The sequence below is a fragment of the Alexandromys fortis genome, unplaced genomic scaffold, assembly GCF_014885135.2.
Source record: "Alexandromys fortis isolate MF-2015 unplaced genomic scaffold, M_Fortis_MF-2015_v1.1 scaffold_93, whole genome shotgun sequence".
NCBI classification, from domain to species: domain Eukaryota; kingdom Metazoa; phylum Chordata; class Mammalia; order Rodentia; family Cricetidae; genus Alexandromys; species Alexandromys fortis.
The window spans coordinates 2,257,465-2,272,346 of NW_026067970.1; the positions used below are offsets into that span (position 1 = coordinate 2,257,465).

The window sequence follows — 14,882 nt, forward strand, 5'->3', positions numbered from 1 at the left end:
CCCTCCCTCCTCCCCCTCCCCCCTTCCGCTCCCACTTTCTCGTGTAGCACTGGCTGTCCTGAAACTTGCTCTGTAACTCAATAGACCAGGTTGGCCTCAAACTCAGATTAGCCTGCCTACCACTGCCCACCCTGAGTGGACCCATTTAAAAGAAACAGATATGGAGCTGGGGATGTGCCTCAGTTGGTAGAGTGCAAGGCCCCCAAGTTCCATCCCCAGGACACTTGCAATCCGGGCACCCAGGAGGCTGAGGCAGTATGGCTAGGCATAGGTGATGGGCGAGACCTCGTCTTAAACAAAACAAGAAGCCAGGTACTTCTCAACAAAAGTAGCAAATTCATTTTAATGTTCTGGGAAAAATGCAGAAAAGAAGGAAATTTAGAGTAGTCATAATTTCACTGTCCAGAAGTGACCATCACTTATTTGGTCACTTAAGATCCAGTTTTAAGTAAATAACTAAAGAAACAAGCATGTACCTTGAAAAAGTCACTAATAGTGTTGCCTGGTGGGTCCAAACATTCTAGTCTCTCCCTACTTTTTTTTTTTTTTTTTTGTGCTTGATCCTCCAGCCTTTCATTCATGTTAGGCAAATGCTATACCACTGGGCTACATCTTCATTATGTGTGTGTGTTTGCCATAACATGCATGTGTTGGTCATGGAGATTACTTGAGGGAGTTGGTTCTCTTTTACCATGTGGGTCCAGGGGATTGAATTTAGATTGTCATGCTTGACAGTGAACACCTTTACCTGTTTACTCATCTTTTTTGTTCCTATATTTATTTTGAATTTTAAAAGATTTTTCTATTTTATATGTATGAATGTCTTGCCTGCGTGCATGTATGTGTGCTGTATGTCTTGAGCATATAGGCCAAAAGAAGGAATTGGATCCCTTGGAATAGCAGTTATATAGATAAATATATATATATATAATCTATATAGATAATAATTATAATAGATCATGAGCTGCCAGATGGGGGCTGGGAATGGAACCATCATTGAACCATTTCTCTAGTCCCAGTTTGTTTGTTTTTGAGGCAAGGTCTCCTTGTGTATCCTTTGTTGGCCTGAAATTTGCTATGTAGACCAGACTGGTCTCGAAGTCAGAGACTGCCTGTTTCTGCCTTCTCAGTGCTGGCATGAAGGGTGTGTACCACCATGCCTGTGTTTAGTTTTTTTGAGACAGGGTCCACATTGTAGCACGGGCTATCCTTGAGTTTGCATCATCTTCCTGCTATAGCGTCTCCAGTGCTAGGATGTACCTGTTAAGGCAAACCACTGGGGATGTCTCTTGGTCTGCATAGGCTCTGCGCACATTGCATTGAGCTGTTTAGGTTGAATTTTCTGAGTGTAAACAATTAACAAATACTTTTGGTTGAATTGTCTTTTTAGAATTTTCTAAGTCATGGCCTCTTTCTGTAGCTCAGACTGCCTTGAACTCATGATCCTCTTGTCTCAGACTTCTGGGTGTTGGGATAATAGGTGCGTATCACCATCCCCGGCTCGGGCCTAGTTGTTTTTCACAGTGTTGACATAGATCACATTCCCACTGATTGCGTTTGATTTCCATTTCTAATGGTCCTTGTCAGTAGTGGATATTATCATCAAATCTTTACTTTTAATCTCTTAACATTTTTTTACATGTATGAATTTTTGCCTGATATATGTCTGTGCACCATGTGTGTGCCCGAGGAGGTCAGAAAAGGGTGTTAGATCTCATGGAACTGCTGTTACAGACGGTTGTGAGCCACCATGTGTGTGCTGGGAATCAAACCTGGGTCGTCTGGAAGAGCAGCCAAGTGCTCTTAACCGCTGATCTGTTTCTCCAGCCCCAAACCTTTAATTTTAAAGGGACAGCTATGGTTTCTGGTGTCCCTGAGCTTCTGTTAGTAGGAAGGTTAAGTGTTTAAGCGTACTTTAGAGTTTTTAGAAATTATAAGTCTTGATTGTGATGGGAAACGTAACGTGAAACTCACCATCTTCCCGTGTAATGCACAGCTCAGTCGTGTGCAGCACACATGTGTGTCATGTGCAGTACACACGGCCACACCTTCCTAGCTCTTTTTGTGTCTGGCAGAACTGAAACTCTATCCATCAAACATGGAAAGTGTGGCATTTCCTCCTTGCTCCCTAGCCTCTGCCTACTTCCTGTACGGATTTGACTAGGTTAAAAGCCTCCAAGGAGGGTGTGGGCAGTAGCTCAGCTAGCAGAGTCCTTGCTGTGCAAACATGAGGACCTGAGTTTGGATACCCCCCACCCATGTATTACACCCCATGCTGTGACATGTTTGCAACTCCACCGCAGGGTGGGTGCAGAGACAAGAGGCTCCTTGGCACTTCCTGTCTGGCCAGGCTAGACAGTTGGTGAGCACTGGGTTCAGGGAGGGGCTCTGCCTCTAAAATTATGATAGAGGAATTGAGAAAGACACTTGACATCAACCTCTGGCCTCCATTTGCACACATGTACACCCACATGCATGTATGAACTTACACAAACATTACACACACATGCACACAAACCCTCATATACGTGGAATCATGAAGGATTTGTCTTTTGTGACCGAGTTTCTCACTTAGCCTAATATCTGTAAAGTCCATCTATGTCGGTGGTTCTCAGCCTTCCTAATGTTTCGACCCTTTAATACAGTTCCTCATGTTGTGGTGCCCCAACCCATCCATAAAATTATTTTCATTGCTACTTCATAACTGTAATTTTGCTATTGTTATATGAATCATAATATAAATACCTGTGTTTTCTGATGGTCTTAGGTGGCCCCTTTGAAAGGATTCTTTGACCCCCAAGGGGTGGTGATTCACAGGCTGAGAACCACTGGTCTGTGTGGTAGCACATGCTGCTTACTTCCTTTTAAGGCTGGACGCTCTCATGTGCACATTCCACATTTCGTTTGTTCTTCCACCCGTCTATGGACACTTGACTTGCTTCTCCATCTTAGCCTTGAGAATAATTCTGCTATGAACATGTGGTATAGATATCTCTTTGAGATACTACTTGCAGTTTTTTTTTTTAATATATGCCCACGGCCTGGAGTAGTTAAGAGCACTGGCTGATCTTCTATAGAACACAGGTTCAATTCCCAGCAACTACATCATGGATCACAGTCATCTGTAACTCCAGTTCTACAGGATCTGACTCCTCTTTTGACCTCCGAGGGCAGTAGGCAGGCATGTGGTACACAGACATACATAAAGACAGAATACCCATATGCATAAAATAAAATAACAAAAACTAAAATATATACTCAGAAGTTGAATTGGTATTTATGAGAATTCTATTTTAAAAAATATTATTATTATTAATTTTAATTTTTTAAAAAATATTTATTTATTTATTTATTATATATACAATATTCTGTCTGTGTGTATGTCTGCAGGCCAGAAGAGGGCACCAGACCTCATTCCAGATGGTTGTGAGCCACCATGTGTTTGCCGGGAATTGAACTCAGGACCTTTGGAAGAGCAGGCAATGCTCTTAACCACTGAGCCATCTCTCCAGCCCCCTAATTTTAATTTTTTGAGACAGAGTTTCTCTGTGTAGACCAAGCTCTTCTCAAATTCATGGAGATCCATCTATTATTGCCTCCTGAGGGCTGGGATTAAAGGTGTGCACCACCACTGCCAGGCTTTATAATGATGATGATGAAGAAGAACCAGGGAGTATATTATTTAAAGACTAGGTGAGCTCAGTTAATGGAACACCTGCCTAGCATGTGTAGGATTATGAATTCAATTCTTTGTATCACACATACAAATATGACCAGATGATAAACCTGACGGGCTGAGCAGAGAAGACTGGCTTTCTAGGCAGAAACTGGCAAACTCAGTTGCAGGCCAGAAGGAAGAAACACGTTGCAAGAAATAGGAACAAGGAACAAGAAGTGGATCGATTGCTTCCTTGTTGGGTTAAAACAGAATGGCCTCACTCATCCTCATATAGAGAGCCTTGTGACTCATTGGTATAGATTTCCAGGTTTATTGATTGCTTGGCACCTGATTGGAGACTGCATTCTGGTTTGATCAGTCTGTTGAGCCTACTGGGGGACTCAGGCCAATCCAAAGGTTTTCTGTAAATTTTATTTAAATACCATTTTGGTTTTAGTTTTATGAGTTGATTGTTGAAAACCTTTGCTCACCTTTTTACAGAAATATTCTTTGGGAGACTGGCCAAGAACATTTCATGAATTGATCTGTCCATCTTTTGTCTTGGAGGTTATAAAGAATTTTTATTATTTGACTTGTCTATTTTAAATTTTTGTGAATGTACTTGTATTTATGTGTATGTGTGTGTGCCTGGTAGTCTGTGTGTGCATCAGTGTCTGCAGAAGCTGGAAGAGTGTGTCCAACCCCTGGAACTGTAGTTACAGTTGGTTGTGAGCTGGCTGGCATGGGTGCTGGGACCAAACCTGTATCCTCTCCAAGAGCAGCAAGAGCTGGAAGTGTAGGAAGAGGGGGGACTGGGGTCCCAGTGACTTAAGGGAAATCCTTCAGTGACTGTTTCCTTGAGCTAATCCCCGTCTCCTGAAGATCTACCACTTCTAGAGAGCACGGAAGTTGGAGCTGGGCCTTGAACACATAGGCCCTCGGCAGGTAGTTAAGACTATCTCCTCTTCTTTGCCTCCCTTCCCAGGGGATCTGCCTGCCCCTGTCTCGTCAGAGCTGGGAGTGCAAATGCATCCCATCATATCTGGGTGCTAGAATCAAGCTGAGGACTTCATGCTTGTCTGGTCCTTTACTGGATTAGCCATCTCCCTTATCTCTCTTAAATCAGCCAATGAAAGAGAGAAAACATGTTTCCTTAACAATAAAACCCACTAACTTCTCCCTGTGGCTTAGGAAGTCCCTTTCCACTCCAGGGTTAGGTCTGAACCCACCCATATTTAATGGTAGATTCTTCCACCCATACTTAATGGGGGGGGGAAGTCCTCACCTCTGATCCATTTGTCTGTGTTACATCCCCATGGAGCCAGCATTAGGCTCTGGAACTGGGAAGCAGGTGGGTCAGAACTGAAGTCATGCTTGTGCTCATTCCTTCACTTAGAGAGCTTGGGCCATCTTCAGCTACATGCAGTGAGCATGCTCAGTTCTCCCTCACAGGGTCGAGCCACACAAAAGCCCCACAGTTCTGCTTTGTTGGAGAAATGCAGTAGAACAGGACACACACACACACACACACACACACACACACATATAAGATTTACTATAATAACCATTATTCAGTTGGTTTGTTTGTTGAGCTTCAGTTGCTCATAGACAATGTACAACCAATCTCCAGAATTCTTTAACTTGTGAACTGAAACCGCCGTTGAACAGTATCTCCCCTTGCCACTTCCAGAAACCACCATTTTGCTTCTGCCCGTGACAACTGTAGACATTTCTTGCCTATTTGTGTTTTTGTGATGACATAATGGCCTCCAGGTTCATCTGTGGTGTGTGTCCTTCCATTCTTGTCCCAGAATTCCCTGCCCTGTCCTTTTTTATGTTGTCCCCTACTGTAATTATATATAGTTATCTCCCAAGCTGAGCCTGCTTTGCATTCTGCTTATGTCTAGGTCTGCATATAGTAGGCATGGAGTAGTAGGAACTCGGTCTGTTCAGATGCATGAGTCCCCTCATTCCCAGTTGTACCAGTAGGTTGTCTTTCTGGGTCATTCCTTATAGGTCTCTTCTGTACTAACATCCTGTGTTACCACGCACTTGATCCTTCCAACCTCAGAAATGTATTCTTACACAATTCTGGAGGCTAGGAGTCCGAAGCTGAGGTCTTAGCAGGATGCTCCTCCCTCTAGAAGTTTAGGAAAGAATCCTTCCTTGCCCCCTCCCTTTGGGGCTCACTCTGTAGCTCAGGCTGGCCTAGAACTCATGGCGATCCTAAAGCTTCTGTTTCTTAAGTACTGGGACTACAGGCATGAGCCACACCTGGTCCTTCTTTTTCTTTTAGGAGGATGATTGTCACTGGGTATGGTGGTGGACACTTTTAAACCCAACACTTGGCTAGTAGAAGCAGGAGGATCAGGATCAACTACATAGTGAATTTGAGGCCTGCCTGGGGTATGAGAGACTCTATCTCCCAGCTCAAAAAGGAGTCTTGTCATTAGGCTTGGGATCCACTTAAGTAATCTAGAAAGACTGTGTCTGTGCACTTTAGGTTGTATTTCCAAATAAAGCTGTGTTCACATATAGCGTGAATAATAAAAACCCAGAGACAGAAATTGGGGTTCAGTCTGAAAACCAGAAAATCAAAGCAGCCAAGCTGTTACTCAACCAAGGCTGGGCGATCGCATACTAAGCAGACTAAGCCTCTCTCTTCTCTCATTTTATATTCCCTCTAATGCTGGGATTAAAGGCATGTGACTCCCTAGTGCTGGGATTAAAGGTGTGTGCCACCACTGCCTGACCTCTAGTGTTTTATCTTTGCTCTTCTGATCTTTAGGCAAGCTTTGTTTATTAAAGCACAAATAAACCATCACTATAGTCACAGATCCTGGCAGTGGTCTTTTTGTCAGCCACAATTCAATCCTACCCTCTGAGGACTCTGTCTCTCTTGACCATACAGCACACATTTTAATCATCTGTTTTCATAGGGCTGGAGGGAGGGGGATGGGAAGTTGTGAATGAAAGTTTCATTTTCACAGGTTTCAGAGTCTGGGGAACATGGTGTACTCTAGAATGGAAGCTTGGTGTCACTAGTATTGATGATACCTTGTTTTTCAGGTTGGTTGGGCCTGAGCTGAAGATGTTTCCCGAACAACAGAAAGAGGTAAGACACTACCTGTTCATGTGTGGAAGTCTGGGCTGAAAACCTACAAATAAATAAATAAATAACCCATGAATTTTGGCTCATCACAGATTGGGCCAAGTAGTAACTAAGAGCTGGTGATATCTCGGAAGGGGCTGAAGGAAGACAGATACCCTGTCCCCACTGTAGACAGATCCACGGCATTCCCTTTCTAGTCTGTGGTGGAGCTATAGGGCACTCTGTCTGCCACTCATCTGTCTAAACACTGGCTCCCAGGCCCAGAGTTCTCCCGGGTTCTGAGCCCAACCTCCATCTGAGCATGTCTTTCTTGGTTTTCTGTTCTGCTATCCTTGGTACTCCCAGCTTTGAGTAGGGACCCAGGAAAATTGAGACTCTTACTGGAATTGACCTAATGATATTCATAACTGCTTATAGATGTTGGGAAAGGTTTGACACACACTGTAAAGTGTTTGGGTTTAATGCATATGTTATGTTAAAAATTTTAGATTTTGATCCCTTTACACTGTCCTAATTTTTGGCAAACAGCTCTCGTAATCTTATGTTGGAGTAGGCACTTAGGAAGGAGTATATATATACCATACATAGGCCAGACTAAAAGGTGAATACTGGGTTTGGAAGGTGCCCTTTCTTCTTGTCCGGAGATCGAGTCATTGGTGCTCAAATTATATCTTTACTCAACCTATACGTGATATCTTTTATTTGAGGAGCTCCAAGGACGGGCAACTTGTGGCAGGACCTCCCCCAACCTAAGACAGGGTCCTGGGAACCCTAGGACGGGTAAGGGGGAAAAGACCTGGTCCCCACTCGACCTAAGACAGGGGCCCTCATCGCAGGCCATCATTAAAGGCCAAAATCAAAAATATAAATAAAGAAACAATAAAAAATAATAACTATGCTACTTATAAGGCACCCCTCTGTTCCCAGGAGAGGAAAATTGCTCCACCACCTCAGAGAAGGACCTTCCTTGTCCCAGTCCCTTCTCCTCTAGATCTGACAACATGGTTGGACTCTGACCTGGTGCCCTCCACTTGATAGCTGCCTGCCATTATAAAAGGAAGGAGGATATGTCAGGAGCCATTTTCCCAAAGATTATAGCAGGGACTATTGTCCTAAGGATGTTTGCGGGAAGCCCCACACCCAACTATCTTGAGAGCTATCTGTTAGCGGAACCTGCCCCACATTCCAACTATCTAGAGAATTGTTTGTGGTTGGAATCACAAAAGGAACGATTTTGCTTGCACAGTGAACACTAGGTGTGTCGACTTGTGACCTTTGCTGCCCCAGCAAGGTCCCTTCTTGCCCTTGCCATGCCCCTGCCCCCATCCCAAGCCAAATTCCTCATTCAAGGGCTATATAAGCCACAACCATTTCGCTAATAAAGTGAGACCTTGACAATAGAACTTTGCTTGGTCTCCATTTTTCCCTCCCGCCCATGTCTTTTTCAGATAGCCCCTCTTTGGGACCTTGGAATAACTGACCCGCTGGGCGGGTTACACCTATGAAAACAACAAGAACCATAATTTTGAGCTTTATGTACTCCAGGTTGATCTTGACTTTGATATATATATATATATATATATATTCCACTTCCTGAGTGTTGAGATTACAAGTATAGTTTGTGCATTGCTAGGAATCAAGCCAGGGTTTTATATATGGTTGGCAAACACTCTCCCAACTGAGCTACGCTGTAGTTGTAAGAAGCATGTGGTTGTTGGTTGGTTTAGTCATTCTTATCTATCTAGCTTTCCTTTTATCTGTCTATCTATCATCTATCTATCTCTCTCTCTCTCTCTCTCTCTCTCTCTCTCTCTCTCTCTACCATCTACCTATCTATCATCTATCTATCTATCTATCTATCTATCTATCTATCTATCTACCATCTACCTATCATCTATCTATCTATCTATCTATCTATCTATCTATCTATCTATCTATCTATAGACAGATAGGGTCTCACTATAGCTCTGGCTGTCATAGAGTTCGCTATGACTGGCCTCGGACTCACAGATTCCCCTTTGCCTTCTAAGTACTGGGACTGAAGGTGTGTGCTACTACACTTGGCTTCATTCATTCGTTCTTGTGTGTGTGTGTTTCTGGGTGTGTGTGTGGTTATGCATGTACATGTGGATGTACACACGGAGGCCAGGGGTCAACCTCAGGTGTTATTCCTCATGTACTTTCTACCTAGTTTTATGAGACAAATCTCTCACTTGGCCTGGAACTTGCCAATTATGGTAGACTGTCTGGCTGGTGAACCACAGGATTCTCTGTCTCTCCCCACAGTGCTGGGGTTACAGGTTTGTGTCACCCTGTCCTTCTGTCAACAATCTAGGGAACAAACACATGTCCTTCCTACGTTTGCACAACAAACACATTGCCAATTGAGCCATCACCCCTAACCCCAATTTGTTCAACTTTGTTCCTTTCACTCAGTCCAGGACCCAAGCTTAGGGAATGGTGACAGCCGTGTTTAGGGTGAGACCTCCTACCTCAGTTTACCTAGTCAAGATAATCCCTCATAGGCATGCCTGGAGGTCTGTCCGGGTAATTCCAGATCCCGTCAAACTAATAATCAATATTAGCCATTGAACCAACTATATAAACTATATATAGCATTTCAATGATCTTGAAGATGTCCTTTCTGATAAATGACTATATGATAGTATCATATCATTAATGAATTTAAAAATGGCAATTCCTTCAATGCAAAGGGGGAAAAACATACTGCAAATAGATGGAGAGACCGTGTTCAAAAAATCTAGTTTGGTTTTTGTCAGTAAGAAATAATTATAGAGGCTGGGCCATGGTGGCACACGCCTTTAATCCCAGCACTTGGGAGGCAGAGGCAGGAGAATTCCTGTGAGCTCGAGGCCACAAGAACTACAAGAGCTAGTTCCCAGACAGCTAGGACTGTTACACAGGGAAACCCTGTCTTGAAAAAAAAAAAAGAAATAATTACAGAGAAGTGAGATCCAGAGTGTACTGTAGTATAAATCAGCTGTCTGTCCGTTCTCCACAAGGACCCTGAGTACTGAGCTCTTAGCCGGCTCCGCACAGCCAGAGTCCCTGCACCTGGCATCTGGGTACCTGCAGCCCTGACGTCTTTCTCCAGTCCCAGTCCCACTTCTGCCCAACTCCAGGCTCTCCTTGCTCCCTGCTACCAGGTTTATTTGGAGCCTTGACAGCTCGACACAGACTTGTCCCCGGGGCTGTGTCTAGTACCCTCCTGTTTTGCTCGCCGTCATACAGTGTTGAAGGGGGAGCAAAAAGAGACGTCTGACAGCTTCATTTTCAAAAGGTGTTTTCCTATCCTTGATTGCCCCAAGAGCACTCTGCTCACAAGGCCAGCGTGAGGCTCCGAGTCTGTAGAGCGTAGCTACTGGTTGTCATTCAGTCAAGATCCCCCCAATCAAGTGTGTAAGGGTCAGGTGCAGTATCACGGATTGTTCTAGAAGCTAGACCCGTGTTTGTATAAGCACTTTCCAGGTGGGGCCCATAGATAGCAGCCATTACTATTAATCATGAGATTGGAATGTGGATTAAGACCTCTTTGCCGTCTTTGTTCAGGATGCAGATAGACAGGAGTGACATGCTGGCTCTACACAACTGGTGGTGCCAGCCTTGAGGTTTGGTTATTTATTTATTTTTTTTAAAAGATTTGGGAAATGTAGTCTCTCTTGTCGAAGCAGCTTTATTACCATAATAAATCTAGCAAGAGGAGAGACGGGAGCAGGAGTCCCCCTTGTGAGTTAAATATGTTCCATTTGCACAGTGGTTTGAATTCCCAGGAGAGCAGTACCTCAGCTGATAGATTGTCCCTATAAAAAGGCCTTGGCATTGGGCCATTATAAAATTAAAATGAATTCAGACTCATTCATGCATGCAACTTTAATTTACAATTAAAATATTATGGTTACATATTTTAATAAGAATAATTAGACGGACCCAACTGAACCAACCCTTGTGTTTAATGAGACAGAACCCAGAATTCAAATGGAAAGGCAGGTGAGTGTGACAGGGGACACATTTCAGACAGCGTCTTCTGTGGAGTCAGGCGTTTTTGTCCTGTTTTATATTCTAATGCCCAGGAAGAGCCCTTTGATTTCTCTGCTGCACTGAGGACCTTTGTCCCCTGCCTCAGGAAGCTTCTTTCCTGAAGGAGTAAAGGAGCTGCTCCCCATTGCGGGACACTGTTTCCTGGAGACTCAGATTCTGTTCTTGACCATTGGATGACTGTTCCCCCATGAAGGTGCTGGGCTTCTTCCTCAGCCGTTGGTGTGACTGGAAACCCCTCTTAACTCTTAGGGGGTGAGGCTTGTCTTCCTGCCGGTGTATATGTCTACACCTGTGTATCTCCAGACTTCCTGGAACACGATAACTGTAGGCTCCCTTAGAGCCGTGGTTCTCAACCTGCGGGTCGAGACCCTATTGGGGTCAAATATCAGATATCCAGGGGCTGGAGAGATGGCTCAGCGGTTAAGAGCACTGACTGCTCTTCTGGAAGTCCTGAGTTCAATTCCCAGCAACCACAGGGTAGCTCACAACCATCTGTAATGAGATCTGGCGCCCTCTTCTGGCCTGCAGGCATACATGGAAGCAGAATGTTGTATACATAATAAATCTTTAAAAAATATCAGATATCCTGTATATCAGATATTTACATTTTGATTCATAACAGTAGCAAAATTACAACAAAATTATGCTGTAGCAATGAAATAACTTTATGGTCACTACAACATGAGAAACTGTATTAAAGGGTCACAGCATTAGGAAGGCTAAGAACCACAGATCTAGAGACTTACACCTTAAAGGGAAGGATTTTTCTTCTTCAAAGTGTTCATTCTTAATGTTGGGGAATAGCAGCGGCTCTTAGGTAACTACCCATTACTGACACTTGAGTGAGTTGTATGTTTTGATTATTTTGTTTTTTTTGGGGGGGGGATGGGATCTTATTACATAGCCTTTGCTGGTCTGGAACTCACTATGTAGACTATGTTAGCCTTGAACTATAGAGATCTGCCTGCCTCTGCCTCCTGAGTGCTAGGATTGAAGGTTTGTGCTACCCATACCTGGCTTGATTCAGTGTTTTTGGCAGGGAATACCCAGAATAGGACAAGTCTAAGTGTCCCAAGGGAGTTCCATGTGCCACCATGACCCCATCACTGGGTGTCTTAGGGTTTCTATTGCTGCTACAAAACACCATGACCAAAAAGCAAGCTAGAGAGGAAAGATTTTATTTGGCTTACACATTGCTCATGATCACTGAAGTAAGTCAGGACAGGAACTCAAAACAGGGCAGGATCCTGGAGGAAGGAGCTGATATAGAGGCCATGGAGGAGAGCTGTCTGTCTGCTTGCCTGCTTCCCCTGACTTGCTCAGCCTGTTTTCTTACAGAACCCAGGACCACCAGCCCAGGGATGGCACCACTCACAATGGGCTGGACCCTCCCCCATTGATCACTAATTGAGAAAATGCCTTACAATGGGATCTCATAGAGGCATTTCCTCAACTGAGGCTCCTTCCTCTCTGATGACTCTAGCTTGTGTCACGTTGACACTTAAAACTAGCCAGTCCAGGGAGGGAGGAAAGAGTGTTACAGAGATGGGAAGGACCTGAGCCATGTTGGGTGAACAGCCTCAAGGAATGGATAGATAGTGTGGATACGCTCAAGGCTCGCTTACCAATGGAGACATTTTGGACTTCCTTTAAGAAAGAGCAGCAAGTTTTTGTTTAAATTTTGAGGCAAGGTCTCACCACGTAGGCCAGACTGGCCTCACCCTCACTCTTTAGCCTAGGGAGGCCTCAAATGCACGGTGATCCTCTATGGAGGCCTCCCAAGTGCTGGGAGTTAGTAGGTGCACACCACGGTACCCAGCTTGGTAGTCTTACTTTTGCCTGTGTCTTTGTAGTGCCAGGACTGGGGAACATGCAACACTCTACCTCTGAGCTGCACTCTGCTGCCCCAAACCACGGGGGGTGTAGCTTTGGGCTACTGGCTGGAAACTGACTAAGGTTTGTAGTATGGAGCTGCGGGCTGCTTCCCGCCGCCCAGCTCCTGGCCACTGGCTAGTCCTACCCAAAATAGTTACATGGAAACTGTATTCCTTTAAACACTGCTTAGCCCATTAGTTCTAGTCTCTTATTGGCTAACTCTCACCTCTTGATTAGCCCATTGTGTAGCACCACGAGGTGGTGGCTTACCGGGAAGGATCTTAACCTGCGTCCATCTTGGAGAGGAGAGTTATAACGTCTGCTCACTTCCCTTCTTCCCAGCATTCTGTTCTGTCTACTTCACCCACCTATGTTCTGCCCTATCAGGCCAAGCAGTTTTCTTTATTAATTAACCAGTGAAACAACAGATAGATAGAGAGAAGACCCACTTACATCAAAGGTTTAAATTAATGAATGTCACTGAATAGTGCCTTGAGTTCTTTATCCCTCCCTTAAACCCAAGTTCTACTCTTCTCTCTCTCCCTTTCGTATTCCCTCGCCCTTTGCTCTGATTCCCAGCCTCTGGCATTCTACCCAGCTACTGAGTTTTCCTACTGAAGAATAGTACACTTTCTATGGCTGATGCCATGGCACAGTGGGTAAGAACACTGACTGCTCTCCCTGAGGACCTGGGTTCAATTTCCAGCATCTGTAACTGCAGTCGTAGGGGATCTAACGCCCTCATGTGGGCTCCTTCCTGCACCACGCACGTATGTGGTGCACAGACATACATCCCACCAAAACACCCGTATGCATAAAAATAAATAGAATTTAAAAATGACAGTCCAGTTTCAGTAAGAAAAGAAAGCAGCCTGGAATCGTAATCTTTCTCCACACTGCAGGTTAGCATTCTGAGCCCATTTGTATAACAATCACCTGAGGGTCTGTTTTATTCCATCCAAGTCCTGAAGAAAGACTTTATTTCCATATCCCAGATTTTTAAAAGATTTGTTCCCTGTAGAACATAGGTTCTGAGGAAAAGACAGAAGCTTGGGCTATCGCTTTCCAGTCCTTTCCTGTACTTGTGGGTGTGCATTTTTAGAAAATGGAGACCAAATAGAATTTATTGTTTAACATCTCTCACCTTCAGGCCAGCATTCTAATACTTTTAAGAGCTACTTTGCCAGCTACAACTAAACTAGAAGTAACTAGAAAAATAGTCAATGTAAATTTATATTTAAAAAAATTTTTTTTAATAACTTTATTTTATGTGCATTGGTGTGAAGGTTTCAGATCTCATGGAACTGCATTTTCAGACAGTTGTGAGCTGCCATGTGGGTGCTGGGAATTAAACCCAGGTCCTCTGGAAGAGCAGTCAGTGCTCTTAACTGCTGAGCCATCTCTCCAGCCCCCGTAAATTTATCTTCATATTTATTAACAAATAAGAAGCAGTACATCCGTGGTGGGAAGTCCCGTCAGTCACTGCTCAGCCAGGTGATCACAGTACGCGGCAGTGGGGAGGCTCAGTGACTGCGGGTGCCTAGGATGTGATCAGAGAGGGACCATTAGCTCTGTGATCTTCTGCCAAACACCCAGAACCCCAGTCTAGTCCCAGGACAAACACCAGGTACACCCCAGCTGAGGAACATCTACAAAAGACCCGACAAGTTCTCAGAACTAGCAAGGTCATCAAAACCATGCAAGTGCCACAGGCCAAAAGGGTCTAAGGAGACACAGTGACCACACATGGCGTCCTGGGTGGGAGCGACAGCCGCAGAAGAGCCAGTGTTTATCTAATAGCAGACAACCCCACCCAGAGAGAGCGCAGTGACGCCCCACTGCTGCTAAAGGAACCACCGGAGTCCAGGTTATGGACAAGAGGCAAGTCCGAGTTATAAATGCAGCCTGGCCTTGCTGGTCATCTGACTTTTGGGCCAGTTGCTTAAGCTGCTCTTATCTGTAGAGTTGGGGTTAATATCACCCAGCTGTTAGGGAAGAAGAGACAAGGTGGACAGATAAGGCTGCACCTGGGGCAGGGGTCAGGGAGAAACAGGGGTCATGGAGATCAAAGAGTACCCAGTGACTGGATTTTTACAGACCCCATGGCCTGTTTTCTCATGGAGTGCAGGAGGGATCCGTTACTTTAAATTTTTAATTCTACTCCTCCTGGCGTTCCTT

At 44.5% G+C, this 14,882-nt stretch overlaps 1 protein-coding gene across 2 annotated transcripts in view; it reads left to right on the top strand.

Moving 5' to 3' along the window:
- Positions 1 to 14,882, top strand: part of Snx10 (sorting nexin 10) — a 64,223-nt gene that overhangs the window by 29,979 nt on the left and 19,362 nt on the right. For both annotated transcript variants that reach the window (XM_050155489.1, XM_050155488.1), the window contains exon 2: positions 6,728 to 6,773. In XM_050155489.1, coding sequence (XP_050011446.1) covers positions 6,750 to 6,773 — 24 coding nt within the window. In that variant the 5' untranslated portion in view covers positions 6,728 to 6,749. The remainder of the gene's footprint in view (positions 1 to 6,727; positions 6,774 to 14,882) is intronic.